Source organism: Gopherus flavomarginatus, chromosome 4 (assembly GCF_025201925.1).
Source record: "Gopherus flavomarginatus isolate rGopFla2 chromosome 4, rGopFla2.mat.asm, whole genome shotgun sequence".
Taxonomy (NCBI): domain Eukaryota; kingdom Metazoa; phylum Chordata; order Testudines; family Testudinidae; genus Gopherus; species Gopherus flavomarginatus.
The window spans coordinates 5,127,324-5,155,101 of NC_066620.1; the positions used below are offsets into that span (position 1 = coordinate 5,127,324).

Sequence of the window (27,778 nt, forward strand, 5' to 3'; positions counted from 1 at the left end):
ATGAGATGTTGCAAATCTCAAACTTAGTTTAGATCAACACAAATAAATAGGTCAAGACATTTCTTTCACACTTATTTTAAAAGTGAAATGGGCTCAAAATTCAGAACCCCTTGAGTAATGAGAGTCTTAAATAACTGACGGAGCTTTGAACAGGAATAAAGTTTCAAATTCCCACTATACAACAGTTTAAACCCTTTCTTTCTGCCTCATACAGAGAAAAGTTTTCAAAGCACTAACACACAATGCAGAGGTAACAATTTAAGGAGATTAAAAAAAATGAAATCTGTTCAATATTCTAGTTCTTGGCAAAGACAAAGCAAGCAATTAATTTTTTTAAGGCTACATATAATGGTAGTTGCCTTGAGACATGTCTTATGGTCTTTTTGGATTGCAGCCACGCTTTACAGTGATAGACTCAAAGCGCTCAATGTATTTAGCTTAACAAAGAAAAGGTTAAGGAGTGACAGAATCAGAGTCTGTAAGTGCCTACATGGGGAACAAATATCCGATAATTGTCTCTTCAATCTAGCAGACAAGGTACAACAAGATACAATGGTTGGAAATTGAAGCTAGACAAATTTAGATTGGAAATATGGCATGAATTTTTAACAGTTAAGGTAAATAACCACTGGAACAATTTACAAAGCATTGTGGTGGATTCTCCATCACCTGCAATAAAATCAAGTTTGGACATTCTTCTAAAAGATATGCTCTAGTTCAAAGATAAATTGTTTCGGGGAAGTTCTATGTCCTGTGTTATATAGGAAGTCAGACTACATGATCACAGTGATCCCTTTTGGCCTTGGAATCTATGGCAATTCTACATGTACAAATGCACCTGCTCCAATAGTAGAGTACAGTATTAATATTGCAGATGTTGGCCAGTGGACCCCCGCAACTGTACTTAGTAGCACAGATGCTTGTGTTGCTATCTCCAGTCCCTCCTAGTTAATCTCTTGGAGGGACAATTTTAGGGAATGCTGATGCTAGATTTTAGTAGTTGTACTTCTACTTTCTGAAAAAGCATGTTCATTCATAGATCGAGAAAAGAGTCTTTTCTTTTAAATTAAATTGATGACTTTTCTGTTTTATATTGGCAGGCAACTAGTTTTCTATTTTGTTGTTTTCTGCCAATGTAATAGAAACACCATGAAGTGAATTTTTAAAAATGCTTTCCTCAGCAGTGATTTAACAGGCTGGCTCCCAACATAAGAATACAACTGACCTAACATACAACATCAGCACCTGTAACACTGGGGGTTGGGGAGGGGAGGAGAGAGAATGACAAGAAACTGAAAAAAAAAGCATCTGTCTACACCATAGTCACAGACTGGGCACTGGCTCGTGCTGTAATGAACAGTTACAGCAGTTGTCACTTTTTGTTTTATAAAATGGTTCCCTTTTCCAAAGCAGGACAGTGGGGAATCTGTATCAGAACCCAGGAAGAAGCAGAAACATAATTCAATTTACTCAAGTCTTGTAACTCCTAACCATTCTAAGTGCCTTTCCTATAGTCAACAACCCATGAACGTGCTCTTAAACCAAATAGCCCTTCAATTTTATCGTGAAGAATACTATGTAGTTGTAGCAAAATAAAAGTCAGACAGTTCAATTTTAAAATTCATTAAATTTGATAATGCGGGAGGGGGGAGGGAGGGGTACAAAACAAAAAACTTACTTGACAACAATTTCGGAATCTGTGGTTGGCCACCTAGAAGTGGTCTGTATGGGTTTCCCTGATAAGCCCCAAGTGGTGCTGCATTACTGTAGACTCCACTTCCTGACTGTCCTCTTTCCCGTGACATTGCATGGCTGTAATGTAAAAGAAATGGAAAGTGGTACAAAAGTTATTTTCTCAAAGCCATAGTACTAGAACAGCTGCTACCAAGCCAGTCAAACATGCAGCTTCTCCAGCATGCTGATGGAGATGCTCATGAGCAGTGCAGTAATGCACCACCTGTAAAGGTCCCATGCACAAATGTGAAGCTCACATTTTATGACCTACTTGGTTACTGTGAAAATTCTCTTATGCCACAGCTTGCCAAAGAAAAGTAGTTTTTTGTTTTTGTTTTTGTTTTTTTTTGGGGGGGGGGAGGGGTTTGCACAGTGTAAAAGTTTAGGTAACTATCATACATATTCTGTAGAAAAAATGAAAATGCAGATACATTTAAGAGCTGTTTCATTGTTTCAGTGTAGAAGTACCTTCACTAAGATTTTGAAGTTGGTTTGTTTGGGAATTTTCTTGTATTTTTAATTAACGTTTTAATAAGACATCATGTTCTCAACATAGCTGTCGTTTTGTGACTGCAAAGCATGGCAAGAGGGAAAGTGATTCACGTGCACTTGCAGTGAAACAATTCTATTTCCCAGGGTGTGAATGGAAGGAAGAGTGTTGCTTGCAACTTGTCATTCCTCATCTTTCTTCCAGGCCACAATTCAATGGACAGAGGCTCCCACTTCCCTGGCTTTCTACAAGCGTCATCTCTCTCCCTTCCCCAAGCCTCTTATCTATCTTTAGTGCCTTTGTCTTCCTCCTTGAGAAAGAGGTTGAAGCCCAGCAGTTCAAACGGTTGGGACAGTCTGAATTGGCTGTTTGGTAATGTTAATGTTAACCTCCTTTAAAGCATTTTCTGTACTTCTACACTGATAATACTCAATAGTGGCTTGTTAGCTCTACTCATTCTCCCCAACAAGCAGATTCAAAATTATACATGCCTGCCTGTGCACCTCAGCTTAGAAAAGTACAAACCTAACCATTAGTTTCCGATGTATAACTTCAGATCATTCCTTTTGCTTGCAGCATTACTACCTAGGATTCCTAAATACTCAGAAAAATCATTTGGAATTTTGAAGCCACATCATCAGTTAAACTTGGTGAACTGACTTCCATCTTTGTCCAAAGCACTATCAAAATCAAATGGATTATGGCAGACCACATGAACTCTGAACGAACGTCATTTAAGAAAACAAAAACATGGAAGACATCCCAATTCTAGTTACACAATCTTAACTATTACTTCTGTGCAATATTCTCCTTGTAATTTCCAGTACTTCAAAGGAATACTGGAGAAGCAAAAGTTGAAGAAACACAGCAGGAAAGCCAATTAGAAATACTTTACAGAAAAAATAATCAACCAGAAGAATGTAAGCCGACTATAAAATTCAAGTATTTAAGAACATTTTGAAAATGTAACTCATCAGTACTGATTTTCAATATATAATTGTTTAAGTGACCCACATATATAAACACCAACTTTAACCACTGATCATTGTATATTCCTTTATTATTAGAAAAGGAAAGATAAAAGGCATCTCAGCAAAGCAGTTAAGGACTGCTACTTTCACGAAGTGTTTTCACTGCTACTCACCCTAAAGTTCTGAATGCAGACTGGTCCAAATGAACTGGCCTTCTGTCTCGATTAAAACCAAGCTGGGGCCTCCAAGGCCTGCCATTATTGTTGGTTTTTTCCCAGTCACCTGGCTTCAGAACTGGTGCAGGTTTTCTGAATATTAAAAAGAGACAACAATAGTTTGTTTCTCTACGCATCATTATAAAAATGAAGGAAAAAGATGACAATTACTTACTTTGCTCCAGGTAATACTACAGCCTTGAAAACAAAGTCTTCTTGAAATTGTGGATCTTTGAAATTGATACTAAGAGAAAAAAATATTTGAGATAGTTATGCTGGATATACATTTGGCCTGATACATAAGATCAAACTATCCTAATGAAATAGCAGTTTCCTGCATTATTTACAGAAGTGATGCAGCGTACTTAACTGAATTATTTTTTCTAATTGCCAAGTTATTGGTGTGCTGTTTATCCATCATGCCAAAACTTCCAGCAAAAAGTGCAGGCAAGGGCATATGGGATACACTGGCTCAAACAGGCCCCAATATACTCCAGAGGGATGCCTCTCTCCCTGCACTAGATGTCAGCCCAGGAATGGATGTGGAGTTGTTAGTCCCACATGCAACAGGGAAAGGGCACCTTGCAAGCCCTTAAACATGGTAGGCCCAAACCAAAGCTCTAGCTAAGAAGATCATTCATTTTAGAGCTCATCTTCGGGGATCCTATGTACCAATAGAGTGAAAACAATCCTGTGGTGCAGCAGCACATCCACAGGCACCTGAGGAAAAGAAGGGGACTGAAGATTCCACACACGGTATTTCACATTCTAGCAGAAGTTAGCAATGCACAGGAACAGAGTCAACCTGTGGAACTCCTTGCCAGGGGATGCTGTGAAGGCCAAGACTATAACAGGATTCAAAAAAGAACTAGATAAGTTCATGGAGGATAGGTCCATCAGAGGCTATTAGCCAGGATGGGCAGGAATGGCGTCCCTAGCCTCTGTTTGCCAGAAGCTGTGAATGAGCAACAGGGGATGGATCACTTGATGATTTCCTGTTCTGTTCACTCTTCCTGGGGCACCTAGCACTGGCCACTATCGGAAGACAGGATACTGGGCCAGCTGGACCTTTGGTCTGACCCAGTAGGGACATTCTTATGTAATGCTTGCTTGGTGGGCTGACTGAGAGGTAAAGAGACTTAGACTGTAAGCTCCTTGGGTCAGGGATAGTCTTTGTTCTGCGCTAGTACAGCACCTAACATAATGAGGTGTTAGTCCCTGACTAGGGCTCCTAGGTGCTATGTGAATACAAATAATAAACAAGGAAAGGAAGCATGAAAAAAAAAAAGAGTAAATAAAGTCTTTTTATTAATCAGTATTTAATATTCTTGTATCTGCATATTTTCCCTCTGGAAAGGGAGGGGGAGGGAAAACTGAAAGAAGTTGCCAACTGTGCACTCGAGGAAGCATCTTTTGGCCAGCAAGTGAAAGGGTTGGTGGGACTCTCTTCCGTGGAATAGTACCATTTCCCCTTGCATTTGATGAAGGACGCCCCAAATCCCAACTGAGCTGCCTGTTGTTCCAATACGTGGATATGTACGTTGGCTTCAGTGGCATTCTGTAGACTCAGTACAGTAAGCTGTTCAAGGTGACGGGGGCACACTATTCTGGCTACCATGGGCCAGTGGAACAGTCCCTGGAATTGGGGAGGGTTGGGTGGAAAGGTATACCCCTCCCCCCCCCAAGTATGCTGGGCATAGCTCTGGTACACCTAAGGATATGGCACTCTGGCTTGGCCTTAACCAAGAAAGGCCTGGTGCCAACTGATGCAAGTCATTCTGAATCACTCTGAAGAGCTGCTGCATGAGAAGTGACCATAGCCTAGTTTCCCATCTCTTCTAGCCCTTGGTGACACACAGAGTACCTGCCGAGAAGCTTAGCATCACCCAGGCATCAGAGGCAAGGTATGTGTGGGTTAAGCATAGACATTGTTGAATCACATGGAGCGCATCATTTGAAACCTGTTATCTCACTGGCTACCCTATGATAATGCAGGGTACCTACCGCACTAAAAGGAATAATGAAAAAGGAGAACTAAGAGGCAAACAGCAATAAATCTACTCTAATGATAATGAATGTTTGTTTCCAACAAGGAAAACATGTCAGAAGGAAAACCAGCTGGAGGCTAGAGGGATTCTGACTACATGCTCTGGTGACTGGAAAGAACTGCAGGGTGGTGCCATGGGTCTTGATACAAACTAGGGTCAAAGCCTTTGGTATCTCACAGGAGCACCGCAACAAGGAAGGAAAGGCTTACAGCAGAAAAAATATGCTGCGGTAGGTGTAGTACCTGACACTACTTTTAACTTGTTACTAGAAAGTGACCAAATTCCCATTTGACCATGTCGTCCTTCTAATAATATCTTGAACAGGCGCATCCTGGATATTTCAGCCTTGAACTACCTGCAAGCAGATAGTCCTATCTAACTGAGCCATGCTATACCCCATTTGAGAATAGGGAGTACACAGACCATGACTAAATTTCTCTCTCAAATATTTTATATATCTCCAGAAGTGAAAGGTTACAGGTGCAGCATTAGACACCCTCTATTGTAATGCACCAACTTAAAGCAAATCAGAATGACCTACAGCATTCTGGTTCTAAATCAATTTACTGTCAAGTGCATGAGTAATTCAATCTTTTGTGACTAAAGATTTACCCTTGGAAGATTTGTATGGTTCTGGTTGGACAATAGTATGCTTCATGATGAATAAAGAACATCATGGTTAAGGCAAAGTCAACATTTATTCCTACATATGCTGCAACAAAAAGTAGGCCAAATTGCAAGAAATGTGGCTACAGGTGAAGATTTCACAATGAGTGGGATACTTGTTTTTTCTGTCACTTGGTCTTCTCTGAGAAGACATCTGTCAATCTGTACCAACATTACTGATCAGGCCCCGCACATATAGATACTGCCCTATGCATTCAAAGTAGGCCCATAAATACTACCAGGTGCCACCAGCCTCAAAGAGAAAGTTGGAATGACAGATTACAGGAGGACTGTCATGCATTAGCAGATGGATTCTCTGTGAAGACTCCAATTTACAGATGAAAAGTGGTCCCATTCTCATAGGAGAATCCATCTGTCAGCCTATGGCTCTACTACAGGGACAGAGAAAGCCATAGCACAAAAGGCACAGAAGACTAAGAAGAGGGGACAGACTCCCTTTAATCATCAAATGAAGGCGTTAAGTCAGAACAGCAGAAAAGATACATGAAAGAGAATGAGCTTCCACCAATAATGGTATTGATTATTTATATTTTTAATAAAATACGGGAAATGGCCTTCAGGATCCAGTGACCAAAGGAGTTTTCAGAGGATGCCTGTACTGTGATATAACAGCCCTTTAAAGGCTTGTCATGGGAGCATGAGAGTCTGGCAGTGCCTTATTCCAGCATTTTCTGCCAAGAATGCAATTTTAGGACTGGGAATTTGAGTGTTCAGGGAGAGGAATTGCTCTAGGGAGGGTAGTAATCCAAGACTGCTGCCTCTATTTAGGACCTGTGCCCAGTGTAGGGCGGTTGGTAAATCCCCAAAGCACTTTGGAACTGCTAGGATATGATTACTTGAAAGAGTGCAGAATATCATGTAGTCAAGGAGGCAAGATGGCTGGGGGCCTTGCCCCAAGACAAGGAAATGAATTTTGTCTTCTGGGCTTTGGTCTCTTGAAGGGTCTTCTTATAAAAAAGCAATAAAACTTTGCCACCAGACCCCTGGGGAGAGTAAAGACGTGGACAAAGAAACCCAAGTGGAGAAAGTCTGTTATACCATAACTCCATAGGTATAAGCCCTTTGGTTTGCTTAAGCCCTCAACAATGTGTAAAGTGAATGAGTGGAAGGAAATGAATCCCAGACAGAGGAAAACCTTTTAGACCACATCAGACTGACACTGGGTTTGACTCACTGAGAAATGTTAACTTCAGATGACCTTTGCACAGCACATAGTGCTACAAAAAGGGTCAAGCAGTAGGTGGCTTTCTAAAAAGCTACCCTATTAAGGTAAAACTTTAGAGCCCGAGAGTCATGGAGGAAGGAAAATTCCCTGGTTAAGGTAAAAAGGAGAACAAACCCTTAGAACTATTCTTCAGTTTAACCCTAAGGACAAACTTATTGGGGAAAGCTGTATGAGGGGTTTCTTACAGATCGGGGACAGTCCAAAGAACTGAGACACCAACCTATGACACTGCAGTTTAACTTTAAAAAGGGATACTGTCAATTTGACTTTACTGATCTTTACCCTTACAAAAATCAATTCAGTTTGATAGAGCACCATTATAGGCACAATGTCATGAATATTTCCTGCAATATTTTTAAAATGCAAATGAAGATTTTAATATGACATGTTGGAGGCATTTTTACTTGTTTATACTGTCTGAAGGACAACTCAGGTTCAGCAACCTACCATGACAAAGTTCATGCTTCATGTCGGAACACAAGGTAAAGTTAACCACATTTTGTAGCTTTGGTTAACTTTTAATGTTTTCTTCACATGCAAAAGAGATTAGATTCTGAAGCAATCTATGACAAGGTGCTGATTCTGGAGCAAGTTCAACAGCTACAGAACCCCAGATTACACTGGGCTTGGATTGATACATTTCAATAAGCAAAAAAAAGCAAAACACCCCACAACCACCAATTCACACAACATTAACTCACCTGATGGCAGAATTCTGTGTCAGATCACGCAACAATGGAACAGGAGACTCTACTGTCCTAATGAAAGGAAAAAAATTACCAACTTCACTTTCCCCAATTTGAGACTGTTGCTATAATTCACACGTTCCTGTCTGAACAAAGCAATCTATAACCCACACACACTGAAGTTTTGAAGAATTGTATCGCTTTACAGTTTAACCAATGGCTAGCTGTTCTTACATCTTTTTAACAGTAGTTTCCAAAAGATGCAAGAGTTTCCTTTCTAATTAAAGTAGACTACATTGGATGCACAGTTCTAACTAAACTGTGCCCCTTAAATCCATGCAGTCAACAACTTGACACGCAGAAGGAAACTGCCTCTGTTATTAATCAGAAGTATGCTCCTCCTCTGAAGATAACAGCAATAAAAGCCTCACTCCCTGTTTCATACTCCTGCCTGTGATCAATTTCAGAGTACTAAATAGCTTACTGGATCAACCTTTAGGTCATCAACAAGTGCTGTGTACCCCCCTGGTTGGGCACAGTGATCACCATCTACTTGTTAGTTCCTTTTGACCAAAAACTGCAACTTCAGTAAACCAAGGCATAGGCAAGTGTGTATTACCACCCTCAGAAAACATGAATTCCAGGAGAATACTTCTAAATATAATACGGCAATAGATCCATTCTCCTGGGCTGCATCTATGCTAGGAAATTTTAGCAAAAACTTGCCACTGATTTACAGCTACACCAATGATAGATTTATGAGAGGACTGGTGTAGACAGTGCTTCCATAACTTGGTGCCTTGAGTGCACTACAGGTCCCACAGCTGCTTAGCATTCATTCTTCCAGATCTCACCTGCACTACCGCTCCCTTCGGTGCAGCTTTAATTCTGCAGGAAATTTTGATAAAATTCCTCAATGTTTAATGACCCATAAGTGAGGATCTATATTAGTCACTCTTGCCTAAGTTACATTAGTTGATCAACACAAATCAGGGTGACTGGGAAGAAGTTATTCTTAGAGGAGCTTCCCTGTTGTGTTTAATCAAAGTTTATCAGAGCTTTCAGTATCTTATTTAAATGGGTTTCACAAACTAACTTAATACATCATTTAAAAAGCTCTGTGTTAATGAATGTTTTAAAAATTACGCATCGAAAGGGTATGCTCCTAATTTACTGCTAGGCCCTAGACAGACAACTAAGCATGCTTTTCTCTGGGTTATTCTCTAGTGAATTCAACAATAGTATGAAGACAAATGATATAAAATTTCGATGGGCATGATCCAGTAAAGCACACAGTGCTGCAACCTCAACATCAGACTGGAACAAGATTCTCCTGATCTACTGAAAGATGATCAGACACCCAAACACCACAAGATTATTGAAGACAGTAGTCCCACTTATGATCTCTCCCCTGCTCCCCCAACCGCCACTAGCTCTTCAGCTGTTAAAGTTTACCATGTAGTACGTGGTACACAGTATTCTCTTCATATCAAATACATAAGACCCGTCTCTCCCAGAAGGCAAATAATGAAATTAGGATGACCTCTATTGATTTCATAAATAATGAAGACACTTTCTCGAGCATGTTAAAGCCCACTACCTTCCAGAGGTCTTAAGGCAAACCCTTCCAAAGCAGAGCAATGCAATGGGACTGGAAAACCATAAACACTAGTTGAAGTTTTATATGGATAATAGTAAGCAACCTGCTTTGAACTCTAATGGAAACAGTACTTAATTCCAAAGCCCAGTATTTAGAGAAGTCAGACTTTTCTGGGTTTTTGTTGGGGAGTGGGGGAGTTTTGTTTTAGTTCAGACACAGCTAAAGGAAGTATCCTTCAGCAGCAAACAACTCAGACTGAAAGCTATACTCACTGATCTGGAAGAACTGCATTTTCATTCAGAGTAAGTTTTCCCTGGATTCCATGGCACAGTTCAGGGGGTATATCCACTGGCTATAGAAAAAATACTTTTTCAGCTGAAGCAGACAACCACACCACTCCCTCCCACAAATGCAATAACCTTAGAACAAAACGTAACATACCTCTGTGCTACTGGATTTGTACAGTTCTAAAACAAAGTCACAAAGCAAGTGATGTTTTCCAACAAACAGAACATCGCCACCAAGACTATTTCTTCTGTCTAGAATAGGAGAAAGGGAAAATAGCACGGTAATTCAGCATGAAGGAGATTTAAAGCAGCAATATATGCCAAGACAGCACCATTTTGTTGACAGGTGTCTGCAGTAGCTCACTAACCCTCTACTGAAAGTTTCATTTCTGTTAAGGAGATACTGTAATGCATACTCCATTGATATAAGTTCAAATTCTTCTCTATGGCTTGCACTTTTGAGGGGGATATGGGTCTCAATCAAGGAAATATTTATCTGCTAATTATTTGCAATGGTGTGACCACACTTGTACAAACAAATCAATGTGGCCCTATCCTCTGTCCATCAGAACGGAGATATCCAATCGGAATTAGGAGCTCATGCTTAGCTCTGATTATCTGCTTTGTGGAGGAAGTCTCCTCGGTTAATGACTTGCAAGGCTGCAAAATATAGATTAGTCTGCTCTTATCCTGTAGGGACCTGTGTGTTAGTATGCCCTAACTTTCCACCCAACAGGCCGAAATGCAGAGCAATATGAAAGCAGGGAGAGGTCCTAGGGAAGCAATCTTTTCCCCAACTAGCCCATAATAGTAATTTCTTCACCATGACTAAGATCTGAATGCAGGCTTCTAGGTTCTTCTTCCTGGCATCCAGAAGCAGAGGAACTGCTGAAAGGTCTGAGAAGGGAATTGTCTCTATGTAGGATCAAACATATGTGCTGAGGCTTCCCTGGGCCTTTGATGACTGACCCAAGTTTCAGGATTTTTTCTAAGGATGGCAACACTTTTCTCCTCTGTGGTATTGTTTGCATCCAAGTGCTTTTACCCCTGTTCAAGAAGCGTTCCAGAGAGGGAAGAGGCTTGGAGTGAGATGTGCTACCAAATCCACCTTCAGGCGCAGAACCAGGAGGGCATGAAAAGTTTATTTATGATTGTAATTCTTTTGCAAATGTAAGAATGACAGCTGTTGTGTTCAGGACAGAGCAGTCTTTCACTACTATCTGGATAACAGTGAGATGCATGGAAAGGACTCTGCGTTAGTTTTTTTTGTGAATCCTTTACTTGATAGGACTGGGAAAGGAAAGAGATAGAGCCTTCCCATTCTTTGGCCAATTCATCCCCTGGTTACAACAGCCACCTATGGCAGAGGAGTCCCAGCATAGGATGGAAGAGGGACAGAAGTGAAAGCAAGCTGAGAGGAGGCTGTATGGAGGAGATTGTTAGACTGGGGAAGATAAAGCTCCAACCTACCCCCTTTGGAGCACTGGGAAGGAAACTGCATAAGCATGGCTGAGTCGGAATAAGGCCCTTGGATTTAGTCTCTCTAGGAGGTTAGGGCAGGAAAAAAGTAATCTCGACATCCCCGTCCAAACTACTTTCCTCCTTCTCCTGTACTCAGGCATGGTGGCCAACTGTGAGATGTCCCGCCCTATGGAGGTATGTTTCCTGACCTGCTGTGAGAGCACCTGCACCAGCCCCATTCCCAGTCATATTGAAGCCACCAGGGAAACTTGTAGCAATGTGGACCTGATGAACTCTGTTCATAAATGGGTCCACAACAGGAAGCTGAAGGGTGGCACTGACACCAGGGGAGAGTCTATAGTTCCTGACTGGTTTTTTTCCTCCTCTCAGCTTCTTATCCTGGCTTTCCACCCTGAAGACAGAAGCAGACTGAAACAGCCACCTCGAGCTGGCACCTCACCTGGAAGAATCCGCCTACATGGAGCTTAAAAGCTGGTCATGAAAATTCCTGTATCCTGATTGGACACAAACTGTCCAGTGGACAGAGGACAGGTGTATCCTCATTCAGTTTTAACCAGTCTCACCACAGAAAATAATTGAGTGCATTCTTTTGATTAAAATGTGTTCATCTAGCAATTAGTCATTCAGGTAGGGCGTACCAGCTCAATCATTTCATACAATAACCTGAAAATTAGATTTTGTGTTAAAATTCTGCTATGGATCTGCTTAATTTTAATAAGTGCAAGTGAAGGCTGATAATTCTGTTTTTATAGCAAAGATCACTCCATTTACAGCCACTGAATTATTTGTGGAGCAAAGGTTGCGGTTTGACATAAGGAAATCAATAGCAGCCATCTATTATATCCTGTTCATTTGAGTTTTAATACTGCATGAAAGATAAGTACACTAATAATGAAAGCCTTAACGATCACAGTCATCATAATGAAATATCATAATTCTTACTTTCATCAGGAGTGAGGTCAGGGTAAACCTCTTCCAGAGCAGCTCTCAGACGGCGCTCATCAACGAATGGCAACAGAGCAACACCTAATTAAAACAAGTTATTGGTATTGATGCAAAACTTTCACAATCATTGAGCTAAGTCACCAAGTTACCCTGCTTATCTAACAACGATAGATTAAATTGATTTCTTCCATTGAAAGTGAGAAAAAAACCCAAGCAACAGTCAAAAGGATTCAGTCAACACTGAAAAACATTTTTAATTCCAGTTTGTTCCAGAATTTTCCAAATACTTTAGGAAACGCGTTAAAAAAAAAACAAAAACAAATCCACTACCACATAAGCAGATTTGACAAATATGACAATTTTTTACAGTATCTTACTGCATTCAATTTGCATCATTGTGGGCCAAGGACTGCATGTAATTCCATGGGAGAGCTCGTCCAGGAATTAAGAACGGTATGGGGGTTGGGATGATTAGGCAAATTTACTTAGGTTGTAACACCTCCAGACAGGTACCACCCTCCCAGGGAGACTTGCTGATACAAGTATAAAATGGATTCTCCAAAGGACAAAGACAACAGACAAAGATATATAGCCTGAGTTTAAAATGACTCCGAGACGTCCTCCTGATCCAGCAAATTGACAGGAGCTTCTATCCAAAGGGAAGGCCCCAATCCTTAGGGAAGGGCTGAAAGGACTGACACTGATCAGAGCACTTGTGGAAGCAGGGGTGGGACAAGTGATCGCTGATAACTTTGTAACATGCATGCAGGTTCTTTTCTTGTTTTAATGTTTTCTCTGTAACGCTTTCACCTTTAGAGTAAGTGTGCTTGCTTAGCTATGTGGTAACTTAAAACCATGGCCAATCACACTGTTTAAAGCCTCTGAGAAGGCAAAGCAGGACTGCTCTGGCAGTCTGACTTTCTATAGAAACCCCTAAAGGAAGGGGACTGGCAGCCTGGAAAAATCCCAGTGAGAAGGCACAGATGCAGGTCTCTGCCCGAGAGAGGTGATGGCTCAGAATCCTAAAACCGGTGCCCTTGGTGGGAGGGGGAATACACGTGCAGCATCCCTAAATTGTGAGAGCAGCAATCCTAGGGTCATTTTTATATTGCATCTATTTTTACATGTTAACATTGTATGTTATATACAAGAATAGTTTGATTTTCAGATTTCATGCTGTGTTTGCTATGCTGACATTTAATTTTATTTTAACAAACTAGTATACGGAAGTCAGAAAACATGTATGGAATCCCAATTTTAGTCACTTCTGATTATAACCATACTCCACAAAAGACAGAAATGAAATTCTATATACTTAATACAGGAATCTTAACTTTTTAAAGCAATTATTTCATTTAAAAACTTTAATCTTTAGTATTTACTTGCTAAACTGAATTAATTTTTTTTTAGAACTGGACAATTTCAGAAATAAGACTTAGAACTCTAATTTATAGTAATACATGGCATTGCACCGTTCCAGGTACCCATTACTACGTAAGCATCCTTTACATATTTCAGGCAAGTCTACGTGATTGGAGACTCTTTACTGAGAAGAGTAGACAGGCCTGTAACTAGACCTGATCGAGAGAACAGAAGAGTGTGCTGTATGCCAGGGGCTAAGATACAGGATGTGGACTTGAGGCTGAATACGATCTTAGCGGGAGCGGGAAAGAATCCGTTGATTATCCTTCATGTGGGAACGAATGACACGGCTAGTTACTCGCTGGACTGTATCAAGGAGGACTATGCCAGACTGGGGAAGAGGCTTAAAGACATCGAGGCTCAGGTGATCTTCAGTGGGATTCTGCCGGTTCCTAGAGCGGGGCGACGAAGGAGTGACAAGATTATGGCGATCAACAGATGGCTCAGGGAGTGGTGTTATAAGGAGGGCTTTGGGATGTACAGTCACTGGGAAGCGTTTACGGATAGACGACTGTTCGCTCAGGATGGACTTCATCTCAGCAAGGAGGGAAATAGAATTCTAGGATGGAGGCTCGCCGACCTCATCAAGAGGGCTTTAAACTAGGAAGTTGGGGGAGATGGTTGGGAGATGTTCGGGAGATCTCCACGCCAGAATATAACCTGGAGAGGGAAGTAAACAAAGTGAGCGGGGATACCCTTGCGACCCCAAGATTTGATCCAAGGAGGAATAGTGGAGTAGAAACCAGAGTAACGGGTGATGCTGGTGGTAGAAAGTTTGTGCACGACGGGGGAAAGAATGTCACTGACGCCAAACGCCGAAAATTAAAAGGTCTGTACACTAATGCGAGGAGCCTAGGTAACAAGATGGAGGAACTGGAGTTACTAGTGCAGGAAGTGAAGCCGGATATTATAGGGATTACCGAAACCTGGTGGAATAGTACTCATGACTGGAGGACGGGTATTGAAGGCTATGTGCTGTTTAGAAAAGACAGGAAGAAAGGCAAAGGTGGTGGAGTAGCCTTGTACATCAATGATGAAATTATATGTAGCGAAATAAGAAGCGATGGAATGGATAAGACAGAGTCTGTCTGGGCAAAAATCACACTGGGTAAAAAAGCAACTAGAGCATCCCCTGAGATAGTGCTTGGGGTGTGCTACAGACCGCCGGGATCGGATTGGGATATGGATAGAGACCTCTTCAATGTCTTTAATGAAGTAAACACAAAGGGGAAATGTGTGATTATGGGGGACTTCAACTTCCCGGACATAGACTGGAGGACGAGTTCTTGCAAGAATAATAGGGGTCAGATTTTTCTGGATGTGATAGCGGATGGATTTCTTCATCAAGTAGTTGAAGCACCTACCAGAGGGGATGCCATTTTAGATTTGGTGTTGGTGAGCAGTGAGGACCTCGTAGAAGAAATGGTGGTAGGGGACAACCTTGGTTCGAGTGATCATGAGCTGATTCAGTTCAAACTAGATGGAAGGATAAACAAATGTAGATCTGGGATTAGGGTTTTTGACTTCTCGAGGGCTAATTTTAAAGAGTTAAGGAAATTAGTTAGGGAAGTGGATTGGATGGAGGAATTAGTGGATTTAAATGTGGAGGAGGCCTGGAATTACTTTAAGTCACAGCTGCGGAGACTGTCGGAAGCCTGCATCCCGAGAAAGGGGAAAAAAACCATGGGCAGGAGTTGTAGGCCAAACTGGATGAGCAAACAACTCAGAGAGGGGATTAGACAAAAGCAGAAAGCTTACAGGGAGTGGAAGGAAGGCAGGATTAGTAAGGAAAGCTACCTTGCTGAGGTCAGAACATGTAGGGATAAAGTGAGGAAGGCTAAAAGCCACATTGAACTGGAACTTGCAAAGGGAATCAAAACCAATAGTAAAACGTTCTACAGCCACATAAATAAGAAGAAAACAAAGAAAGAAGAAGTGGGGCCGCTATACACTGAGGATGGAATGGAGGTTAAGGATAACCTAGGCATGGCCCAACATCTAAACAAGTACTTTGCCTCAGTTTTTAACAAGACTGGTGAGGAACCTTGCGATGATGGAGGGATGATAAACGGGAATGTGGATATGGAAGTGGATATTACCGCAACTGAGATAGAGGCCGTACTTGAACAGCTCGATGGGACGAAGTCGGAGGGCCCGGACAATCTCCATCCGAGGATATTAAAGGAACTGGCGCGTGAAATTGCGAGCCCGTTAGCGAGAATTTTTAAGCAATCGATAAACTCGGGGGTTGTGCCGTATGACTGGAGGATTGCTAATGTAGTTCCTATTTTTAAGAAAGGGAATAAGAGTGATCCGGGTAATTATAGGCCTGTTAGCTTGACGTCTGTAGTATGTAAGGTCTTGGAAAAAATTTTAAGGGAGAAAGTAGTTAAGGACATAGAGGTCAATGGTAATTGTGACGAATTGCAACACGGATTTACTAAAGGTAGATCGTGCCAAACCAATCTGATCTCCTTCTTTGAGAAGGTGACGGATTACTTAGATAAAGGAAATACGGTAGATATAATTTACCTAGATTTCAGTAAGGCGTTCGACACGGTTCCGCACAGGGAGCTGTTAGATAAACTGGAAAAGATGGGAGTGAATATGAAAGTTGTAAGGTGGATAAGGAACTGGTTAAAGGGGAGACTCCAGAGGGTCGTATTGAAAGGTGAACTGTCGGGCTGGAAGGAGGTCACCAGTGGAGTCCCTCAAGGATCGGTTTTGGGACCGATCTTATTTAACCTTTTTATTACTGACCTTGGCACAAAGAGCGGGAATGTGCTACTAAAGTTTGCGGATGACACGAAGCTGGGGGGTATTGCTAACACGGAGAAGGACAGGGATACTATTCAGGAAGATCTGAACCACCTTGTAAACTGGAGTAATAGAAATAGGATGAAATACAACAGTGAAAAGTGTAAGGTCATGCATTTAGGAATTAATAATAAGAATTTTGGATATATGTTGGGGGCGCATCAGTTGGAAGCGACGGAGGAGGAGAAGGACCTTGGGGTACTGGTTGATAGCAGGATGACTATGAGTCGCCAATGTGATACGGCTGTTAAAAAAGCAAATGCGATTTTGGGATGCATCAGGCGGGGTATTTCCTGCAAGGATAAGGAGGTGTTAGTACCGTTATATAAGGCGTTGGTGAGACCCCATCTGGAATACTGTGTGCAGTTCTGGTGTCCCATGTTCAAGAAGGATGAATTCAAACTGGAACAGGTTCAGAGACGGGCTACAAGGATGATCCGAGGAATGGAAAAACTGCCTTATGAAAGGAGACTCAAAGAGCTTGGCTTGTTTAAGCCTGGCCAAAAGAAGGCTGCGGGGGGATATGCTCGCTTTATATAAATATATCAAGGGGGTTAACGTTAGGGAGGGAGAGGAATTATTTAAGTTTAGTACTAATGTAGACACGAGGACGAATGGGTATAAACTGGATATTAGGAAGTTTAGACTTGAAATTAGACGAAGGTTTCTGACCATTAGGGGAGTGAAGTTCTGGAATAGCCTTCCGAGGGAAGTAGTAGGGGCAAAAGACTTTCCTGGCTTTAAGACAAAGCTTGATAAGTATATGGAGGGGATGTTATGATAGGATCGTTAATTTGGGCAATTGATCTTGAATTACCACCAGACAGGTCTGCTCAATGGTCTGCGGGGAGATGTTGGATGCGATGGGTACTGAGTTGCTGCAGAGAATTCCTTCTTGGGTGCTAGCTGGTGACTCTTGCCCACACGCTCAGGGTTTAGCTGATCGCCATATTTGGGGTCGGGAAGGAATTTTCCTCCAGGGCGGATTGGCAGGTGCCCTGGAGGTTTTTCGCCTTCCCCTGCAGCGTGGGGCACGGGTCGCTTGCTGGTGGTTTCCCTGCAGCTTGAGGTCTTCAAACCATTTTTGAGGATTTCAATAACTCGGTCCTGGGATAGGGGTTGTTATAAAATTGGATGGGTGGGGTTCTGTGGCCTGCCTTGTACAGGAGGTCAGACTAGATGATCAGATTGGTCCCTTCTGACCTATGAGTCTATGAGTCTATGAGCTCAAGGTTAACACATCATGCCCCTCCAAACAGGGCTGGCTCCAGGCACCAGCTCAGCAAGCTGGTGCTTGGGGCGGCATTGTCGGGCTCTTCGGCGGCGGGTCCCTCGGTCCCTCTCAGAGGGAAGGACCTGCTGCTGAATTGCCGCCGAAGAAGAAAGCGGTGTGGTGGAGCTGCCGCCGATCGCGACTTTTTTTTTTTCCCCCCCGCTGCTTGGGGCAGCAAAAACTCTGGAGCCAGCCTTGGCTCCAAAGCAAGCAAGTCCACTTCCCTGAAAGGATCAGAACCAGGGGGAGGGTGCATGTGTGCAAAGAGTAACAACTAGGAGAACAAACTGCAAGAGACTAATTGTTAAGGGGATTTACACACCTATTGTTAGGAGAATGGCTGAACAAAGACCAATGTTTTGCACTCTACTATGAAAAGTGGCTAAATGAGCCAAGCAGGGCCAGACAGACAGGCAGAACTGCAGGGTCTCAATGCGTAGATGAGACAATGGTGTAGGGAGGAGGGGTTTAGATTTAGTAGGAACTGGGGAAACTTTTGGGAAAGGGGGAGTCTGTATAGGAAGGATGGGCTCCACAAACAAAAATGGAACCAGATTGCTGGTGCTTAAAATTAAAAAGGTTATAGAGCAGTTTTTAAACTAAGGGCTGGGGGAAAGCCAACAGCTGCAGAGGAGCATGTGGTATGGATATCCCTCAGGGGAGGATCTATAAATGGAGATTCCCTATGTCCTAATAAGGAGGAGAGGATGGATGATGATAAAATACACCTCTCTAATAACACTTTCAGTGTTTCATTTGGAAGGTTCTATTTATCTCCCGTCAATTTTTGGTAACTATCCCACAGGCTATCTTCCATGCCTTCTTTTTTCTCTCTCTCGGTGCTCCTTCAGTGGCAAATCTTATTCACTTGCATGACTCTGACCATCAACTTTGTGCAAATAACTCTCAAACCTACCTCTTCACTCTCTATTCAAACCCATGTCCCCGCCTGCCTTTTTGACATCTCCTCATGGTTGTCCAAGTCCCAAAACTGTGCTCTTTGTGTCCTGCCCCATCCCTTGATGATCTCTGTCACCATGGACAACATGATCATCGTCCCAGTCTCTCAGACCTGTAATCTGGGCATTATCCTTGAATAAGTTCAGTCTAGCTCTAGATCCACCATATTCAAGTAGCATCTAGAACATTGCTACTACCTGACCAAGACAGCCTGAATTTCCATCACAAACACCATTCCAATCTCTGTTGCAAACTTAAGCACCTCTCCCCAATACACAGCAACCAGGTCTCACCTCCTCCAGGCCCTACCATGCCCACATAAGCTAGGAGGGTGCTACAGATGAGAAGGTGGTAAGTCAGAAAAAGTGCATGAACCCACTGGAGGCAAAAAGGGAGAGGACAGTGGAGATCTAGGTTCAGATCTGGGGTGAACACACTCCAGAGCCTGTGGAAAGGTCTCTGCACAACTGTTTGCACCACGGGGAATTGTATTTTTTCCTCACTATTGTCTAATGTAAGCAATATGCACAGGAATCATTAGTAGCCATTTCTTCTAGAGCAAAATCATTAGCAGCATCTATAATTAGTAGACTAACTAAAACAACCGAGCTATTCTATATGAATTAGATTAACTTGGGAAAAAAATTATGTTTTGTTATTTGTATTTTTGGACACTTGGGAGGACACTACAATGACGGAGGGCACATAATTGCCTAGCCGTATCATGAAAGGGCAATGTTGTATTTAACTGGCAAAACTCCTAACTTAAATATTGACAGAATAATATAGCTGATATTTTAAAAAGACAAAAAAGAGTACATTAAGTACTATACATTATTTCTTCATTCTTAGTTTGTATGTACCTGAAATGTTTCTTTATTGCCTACAGCATTGTTCACAAGGAACTAATGAACTACTGATTGAACAGAATATGATCCATTAATTAAATGCAAAGGAGACAAAAGACTTAATTATATAATAAGGCTGATAAAGAATAGAAAAATGATTAATCTATTTCTGGCCAAAATTAACTAGTCCAGAATGACTGCTAAAATTACTATTAATCATTGCTAATCCTGGATCAGTTACTGAATCATAATTGGCTCTTCACATGAATTTATTTTTAAAAATCTGCTGTAAAATGCTCTTTCCTTCCTTAAATAATGCATTCAAATATATGACAGTAAATCTCATTAATCATTATCTAATTAAAACTCTTTCCTATTTGTTCATATTTTTCAGACACCCCCCAATACGAAGATTAAGGTTTCAAGTTCAAATAGAAAGAGATCTTAAATTTCACCTTGCCAAGCAAATTTCTTCCCATTCAAATCAATAGCAAAATCTTCAGGGTAGAAGTCAATTATACTTGATTCCTGCATTTGAGAAAAATCAGAAGACCATTAAAAACAATTAGGAAGTGGATTCACAAATCTGCATAGAGCTGGATGAACCTTCTCTGTTCTTTGTCCTGCTTAACACAAAACTGTTTAAAATGGCTAATGAAAAGGAATACACTGTATTATAAAATACCATCCAAGCTAGAAGGCTGTGGGGAACCCCCCAAACCCAACAGAGAGTCAAGGATTGACTAAACAAGACAAGCGGGGTAGGATTTGGTGGGAGTTCAGGAAAATGGTGCTAGGCCTCCACTCCTGAAATAATTTGCAGGGTTCTTGGAAGCAGAGGAGATTTTGGTTTGTCTCTACAGAAACGGGCTCAGGAAAAGTCATTTAATATATTCCAATATTTGAAACAAAAAGATTCATGTTTCACAAAGCTGTATGACCAGACAAGTAAAACTGTTACTTTCCCCGGTCAGTATTATTCCTTTAAGACAAACCAGTAGCAGAAAGAAAGGATTCTTACTGGATCAGTCATGAGCTTCCGCCATGTTGGTGGTAGAAAGTTACCACTAGCAGCAGGAAATACTCCCATGAGTTGTTCAAGTGGTCTGAACTGCCAAAACAAAAAAGGGAAAAATGTGAGTGACTTCCAATAACTTATTAAAAGACAGAATAATAAATAAATGTCTCTTACCGGTTTTGTACCCTTCTCAAAGTCTGAGGGCAGGTCTGCAATACCTTCAAAGTCAGAGGCAAATGGCGCATAATGGAAAGGATAGTACCACTTCCAGGAAGCACAACCCTAGTTTTGCAAGACAAGAGACTAATAAATGACACAGCTCAGAGGAGATAAATAGTCACATATACTATTAGTGGCTATATAAAGATGAGCACCAGAGTTATAGCCATGTGTCATGGAGAAGGTTAAGATTCTGTCAAGGGTATTTTTAGTAAAAGTCACGGACAGGTTGCAGCAATAAACAAAAATTCACGGAAGCCCATGACCATCCCTGACTTTGACTAAAAATGCCGGGGTGGGGAAAAACAGACAAAACAGAGCACAGTCAGAGGCTTGCAGCTGCTCCTGTCCTGCTGCTGCTGCTGCTCCGGCGGCACAAGGGCTTACCGCCAGCAGCTGCACCAGCCCTGCTGCTGCTTCTGTGGCAGGGGTTGACCGCTGCTGCTCCAGCCCCAAGGTTGCTGATCCAACCCCAGCCACAGCTCCTACCCCAGAAGTTGTAGAGGTCCTGGGAAGTCACTGAATCCATGACAGACTCGTATCCTTAGTCACAAAACTAGGAAAGTTACCTTCCAGGTTCACTGAGGAAAGAATTGCTAGTTCTAAATATCGTTTGGAATTGGGCTATTCCACCAAAGTTCAGGTCAAGGCTGAAGAGATGAATCCCAATAATTCAGTAGAAGGCTAAATTCAATGGGCAGTGAAGGAGACCGTAGGGACTTCCTGAAGAACTTTTGAGACAAAGTCTTATGTCAACACATCCCTTTGTGCCTGTTACCAGAGAAAGAACTGCTTCATCCACAAACATATTCAGAAGAGGTTCTCTGAACAGTATTCCAACAGCCACTCTTGCCAAAGTAGCAACCTTACTCATTAAAGTATGACTTTTCCGACATTACAGGCACACTCCCCCTCTCCTCACAATGCATACAAGCACATACGTAGTTCTAGTCCTAATTCTTAATCCTTGGTTGTGTATACTTTGTCTGCAGTTTGTGTGTTAAAACGAACAGAGGTCACTTTATCAGAAGTAGTTACTACTGAGTGTAGTTTCTGCATATTCCCCTGGAGCCATGTGCTTCTGGAACAATAGAGTTTCAGAACCTTCTAACAAGCCATGCCACAAGCCTTCCTTGCAGCACTGAATGTTTGGTAGCCACCGTTATAGGAGGGGCATGCAGCCCCAACTGCAACAGTATCTAAGAGTAGAAATCTCAGGAAAAGGATAAGGCAGGAGAGAAGTATGAATGGGTGCAGGCAACTACTTGAAGAACTACAGTTACAAGTAACCTCTTCTTGTATATATAAGGTGGCTTCTACATATCCAATACCTTCCCCAAGATGGTAGGCTGAGGTGTTCTAGATAAATAGTGATTGCTAAGCTGCCCTCTTATGGTATCCGTTTGAGATGTCATGTCAAAAAAAATAGTGTTGTAAAGGTGTGAACAGAACTCGGTGTTGCATCCTGCAAATATCAAGTATGGAAACATTACTTAGGCAGACAGATGCTGTCTTGGTATTAGTTAAATGAGCCATAAGAGAGACAGGTATTCAGACATTATGTATTGAAATCTGCTACTTATTACATAACATCTTTCTAAGTGGATAAAATTAAGTGGAAACAGTATCCCCTCAACACTGATCCCCTTAAATCTGGGGATCTGAGTGACTTCAAAGTCTTGGTCCCATTTAAGACAAAGTTTAAAATTCCATATAACCTTTCAGTATGAAGTCATGTCTCCCCAGGATGCATGTGATACTTTGGGGAGGAGCAAAAAGCATAATTTACAACTTTGAAGAGGAAATTAGTATGTGGTCATTGGATAACTTTGTCAATCAAATCTCACAACTCACTCTCCTCACAAGTGTAAATGTGATGAAAAATGCTCTCTTAAGGCAAAAGATGGAACAAAGATCCAACACTTAAGGACTCAAAAGGTGTCTCCATCAACCTGAACAATACTAACCTGAGATCCCATGTTGGGAAAGGATCTTTGACTGATAGAACAGAAGTGAGATTATTTACATGGCAACAAAGTTTGGCTTATTTTGAGAAAGAAAAGTTAAATTCTCTTAATATTGGGGTTTGGGGCCCAGAGACGCCTGGAATGCCACACATCATGCCAAGTGTGTGAAGGTACAAACCACCTTTGCTGCAACTTCAAAACAGTGTTGCTTTTGTGTACAATAGAAGTATTACATGTACCTCAAATTACATTTTTCCTTATCTTAAAGGCACTGAAACAAAGGGAGGGATTACAAGTGAATTCACTCAGTTGAGAAATAGTAGTCCTACAGAAGAGTACAACAAGAGAAACTCAAACATCTAGGAATATGGTACAACATACAAAGGAAGCTCTAAAAAGTCTGTGTAGAGCTTCCCCTCCCTTCCTCCAGATCTTGGGTTATTTTTCTTAGTAGTGCCACTTGAAGCAAAAGTCTACTATTTTAACTTCCAACTATGCCTAAGTAAATGTTGGCGAGTGTGTTATTGTACCCCAAGGAGGTCGTTTCTCTACAGCCAATTTTACATTTCTTAGGATTGGCTGTTAATCCAGCATCCCAGAGGGCTCGTAAGGCAGTGACAACTTGGTTGAGGTGATCCGCCGGTTGCGGCTGTAGATCACAATGTCATCAAGATAAGCAGCTTCACAGGCTTGGTGTGGCCGGAGGATCCGGTCCATCAGCCTCTGGAAGGTAGCTGGGACCCCATGAAGACAGAAAGGCATTCGTGTAAATTGATATAATCCGGTTGGGGTTGCGAAGGCCGTCTTCTCATGGGCGCTCAAACTCAGGGGGATTTGCCAGTACCTCTTTGTGAGGTCCAGCACGCTGATGTACTGGGCATCTTCAAGATGATCTAGGAGCTCGTCGACCCATGGCATTGGGTAGGCATCGAACTTTGAAATGTTGTTGACCCTTCTAAAATCAATGCAGAAACAGACAGTTCCATCCAATTTTGGGACCAGAACGACGGGGCTGCGCCAGTCACTTCGTGATTTTTCCACTACCCTCAGTTCGAGCATGGTTTGTACCTCCTTTTCGACTAGGTCCCGCATTTGGTGTGGCAACGGTCTAGTGATCTCGCATATAACTTCCCCTGGCATAGTCTGTATCTTGTGTTGCACCAAGGTTGTTTGCCCTGCCCTTGAGGTGAAAGTTTTTGGGAAGGACTTCAAGAGGGCCCTGGCTTGTTTCAGTTGTTCCTCGGCCAGGGTATCCCCCAACTGTGGCTCTTCTGAGTCAGCGGGATCTGGTGGTTCCAGTCCTAATTCAGGGTCCAGGGGGTACAGGGTGATCAGGAGCCCCTCCTGCTCCAGCCAGGCCTTTAGCAGATTGACATGGTATATTTGTTTTTTCTTTTTCCGTTCGGGTTGGGATATTTCATACGTGACAGGTCCGACCTGTCGAAGGACTTCGTACGGTTTCTGCCACTGAGCTAGGAGCTTCGACTCCTCTGATAAGAGGAACAGCAGGACCCTGTCACCTGGCACAAAGGTCCTCTCCCAGGATCCCTTATTGTAGGTTTGCTCCTGGGCTTCTTGTGCCTTCTGTAAGTTTTCTCTTGCCAGGTTCCCCACCTGGGTCAGGCGTCCCTGGAGCTGATGAACGTACTGGAGGAGGTTGTGGGTGAGAGATGGTGTTTGCTCCCAGTTCTCCCGCATGAGGTCCAGTAGCCCCTTGGGCTGCTGGCCGTACAGCAGTTCAAAGGGTGAGAATTTGGTGGAAGACTGAGGTACTTCCCGGAGAGCTAGCAACAGGTGGGGAATCAGCTGGTCCCACTGGCGCATCTCTTTCGGGGGGAACTTCTGCAGCATATCTTTCAGCGTCCAATTAAAGCATTCTACCAGCCCGTCTGTCTGGGGGTGGTAGACTGAGGTCTGTAACTTTTTTATCCCCAGGATGTCGCAGACCTGACAGAGGAGCTTGGATGTAAAGTTTGTGCCTTGATCCATCAGGATTTCTCATGGGAGGCCGACCCGAGTGAAGGTCGTCAGGAGCTCGGTGGCAATTGTCTGGGTAGTGATATTCTGAAGTGGAATGACCTCTGGGAACTGGGTGGCATACTCCAGGACCACCAGGATGTACTGGAACCCCACAACACTCTTTAGGCAGGGGTCCCACGATGTTGATGCCGATTCTCTCGAACGGAGTGCCCATGACGGGAAACGGGATAAGAGGGGCCTTTGGTATCCCCTTTAGGGCAACTCATTGGCAGTTAGGGCATGAATCACAGAAGTCTTGAACTTCCTTATGTACTCCGGGCCAGTAGAATCGGGCCAAGGTTTTCTCGTGGCCCAAATGGCCAGCCACGGGGACATCGTGAGCCAGCTGTAGGACCACTCGGCAATGGCAGCAGGGGACTACAAGCTGTGCTCAAGTCCAATTTGTCGAGGACTCTTGGTTGATCTGATATAGGCGGTTCCCCCTCAGCTCAAAATGGGGGTAGGTAATGGCCTGATGGGGTACCGTCAGGGTCCCGTTAGCCCTTACCAACTGTTCAAACGCACAACTAAGGGTCAGATCCTCCCGTTGGTCGCAACTGAAGTCTGCCCCTAAGAGGGGTGGCCCCTCGGGGGGTGGCTGTCCAGGTTCCCCTCTTCTTCCAGGGTATCGGGGTTTGGGCCACCCGCCCCGAGTTCCTCCTGGTTGGGGTCTGCTGGGGCTATGTTGTCTCCCACTAGGGGTTCCCCTTTGAGGGCTCTTTGCCCTGGTAGGGCCCGGCCTCGCATGGCCAACAGGATCTCTGTAAAGCTCCTCCAGTCCCGGGTCTCCCCCGAGCAGACCTCCACAAAACTGCAGTCTATCATAGGGCACACCCGGTGGAGTGTCCAAAGCGGCCACAGGTAAAACACGGACCCAGATCTGGATGTTGGGGCTGGTCTGACGCCATAGGTGTCCTGGGGAACTTCTCCGTAAGCTGGGGTCACCCCCCGGTTGAAGCATCGACCGACGGCCCCCGTTCCCTCCAAAACACCCGCTGGCTTTTCCGATGTCTTGTCTGTCAGGGGATCGTGGGTTCGGCCAGGGCTCGCTCCTCTGGCCTCAAGCTCTCTCCTCCTGGGACCTGGTGGGTACGGCTGTTGGAGGCCGGGGCCTCGGTCCTATGGGGGTCTCTGCCACTAGGAAGTCTTCGATCAGAGCTACGGCCCAGGTCAGCATTGTCGGCCGATGGCGCATGACCCACGTTGTTCCACGAACTGGCAAGATGTACAAAAAAATGCTCCAGCACCACTTGTTCTGCTACCTTGACCCCTGTATGCTGGTCTGGTAGTAGTCATCACCAGCAGGCCTCCTTCACCTGCTGGGCTATCACCCGGGGACGAGGATAGGTCTCCCGGAGTCATCGTCGGAAGGTTTCAAGGGTGATTTCCAGGACGTCGAGGATCACGGCCTTCAGCTGTGCGTAGTCACGGGCCTCGGACCCAGGAAATGCCTGGTAGGCGGCCTGGGCCGGGCAAATACGGGGCTAGTAGTGTGGCCCACTGGGCCGTCGGCCGTTTAGCGGTGAAGGCGACCGTCTCAGAGGTGACTAAGAAGGTCTCGGGGTCATCATCAGGCTTCATCTTGGTCAGGAGCAGGGGTACGATAGGGTCCGGAGGTCCCAAGGCTGCGCTGGGGTGAGGAGGTCCTGGGGTCGCCCACAGGGCCACAAGTTCTTACAGACATTGCTGCTGCTGTTCGTGGTTCTGGATCCCCAGCTCCCGAACCAGCTGCTGCTGTTGGCTGCCGAGCTGTTGCAGCAGTTGCTGCTGGCTTTCTGCGAGCCATTTAATCAGTCTTTCAACTTCCATCTTCTGCATCTCTCAGAAGGGGTAGGGGGAAGCATCTACCCCACTTGGCGGTCGAGAAGTCACCTTATCTCAGGGGAGGGGACGACAATCCCCACTTCTGGTGCCACATGTAATGCTCCCTCACTCACTCCAGAGGAGGGAGGCCCGTCCGCCTCACTACAGGCCTCTAGTGGTGGCCGGCAACTCTGCAGCACCAATTCTCCAGGGCAGGGAAGAAATGAAAATCTACACTGAGCAGCGGTGCAGAATTCCCCCAGGAGCAGAACATGAAAACTGCTCCAAAAGAATTAACTTATGAGCCCTTACCTCCTTATATACAGCAAGCTGAGTTTTATAACCCTTAGCTAGGTGTAAATACTTCAGTCACCTTTTAAATCTCCTCTCAAGACTATATAATTTCTGTTTTGTCACTCTCTCCTCCTATAAATCTCTTCATTCCATTTATGATTCACATTGCCCTTTGTCTGGGCTGCACAATCACAGCAACACTGAATGCCACGTTGGCAGTCGGCCAGCCATTCACACCTAATTTGCATATTCGTTAAAAAAAAGTAAAGAGGAGAGAAATGGACATTAGGAGAGTTCTAAGAATCCACACTGCCATACTAAACAGAAAGGCAGTTGGCTTGGAGCAGGGCTTAACACAGAGATCTGCACAATTAAAGGCAGTCCTGACAGAAGTGTTCTGGACTCAGGTGAAAGAATCCCCCTCTTCAAGAAGGGCCCCACAAGCGAAGTGGAGCTCCACTCCCAACTCAGTTCTTCAGCAAATCAGCCAGACAGCTTCACAAAAAAAAAAAAAAAAATAGACAGCTTGTCCTCAGCAGCTGCAACTCAGGCCTGGACTACACTACAGAAGTAGGTCCACATAAGTTGCCTTGCGCAGACCTAGTTGTGCAAGTGTCTACACTTCTTGTCTCCCACTGATGTAAGCTCTCCTTTACGCTGACATACTGACCCCACCTTCCCGAGTGGCGCTGACCCATGATCCATGTGCTGAGGTTGATGCAGTGTGAAGGCAGATACTATTTTCACTATGTCAACTCTAACAGTTCT

At 43.6% G+C, this 27,778-nt stretch overlaps 1 protein-coding gene across 4 annotated transcripts in view; it reads right to left on the reverse strand.

Moving 5' to 3' along the window:
• XRN2 (5'-3' exoribonuclease 2) overlaps nt 1-27,778 on the reverse strand; it is a 496,353-nt gene that overhangs the window by 21,579 nt on the left and 446,996 nt on the right. For all 4 annotated transcript variants that reach the window (XM_050951290.1, XM_050951289.1, XM_050951287.1 and 1 more), the window contains 10 exons: nt 20,883-20,990; nt 20,712-20,801; nt 20,146-20,218; nt 12,368-12,451; nt 10,098-10,195; nt 9,929-10,008; nt 8,072-8,128; nt 3,586-3,654; nt 3,369-3,503; nt 1,679-1,812 (listed from right to left, as the gene is read on the reverse strand). In XM_050951290.1, the coding sequence (XP_050807247.1) occupies nt 1,679-1,812; nt 3,369-3,503; nt 3,586-3,654; nt 8,072-8,128; nt 9,929-10,008; nt 10,098-10,195; nt 12,368-12,451; nt 20,146-20,218; nt 20,712-20,801; nt 20,883-20,990 (928 nt within the window). The remainder of the gene's footprint in view (nt 1-1,678; nt 1,813-3,368; nt 3,504-3,585; nt 3,655-8,071; nt 8,129-9,928; nt 10,009-10,097; nt 10,196-12,367; nt 12,452-20,145; nt 20,219-20,711; nt 20,802-20,882; nt 20,991-27,778) is intronic.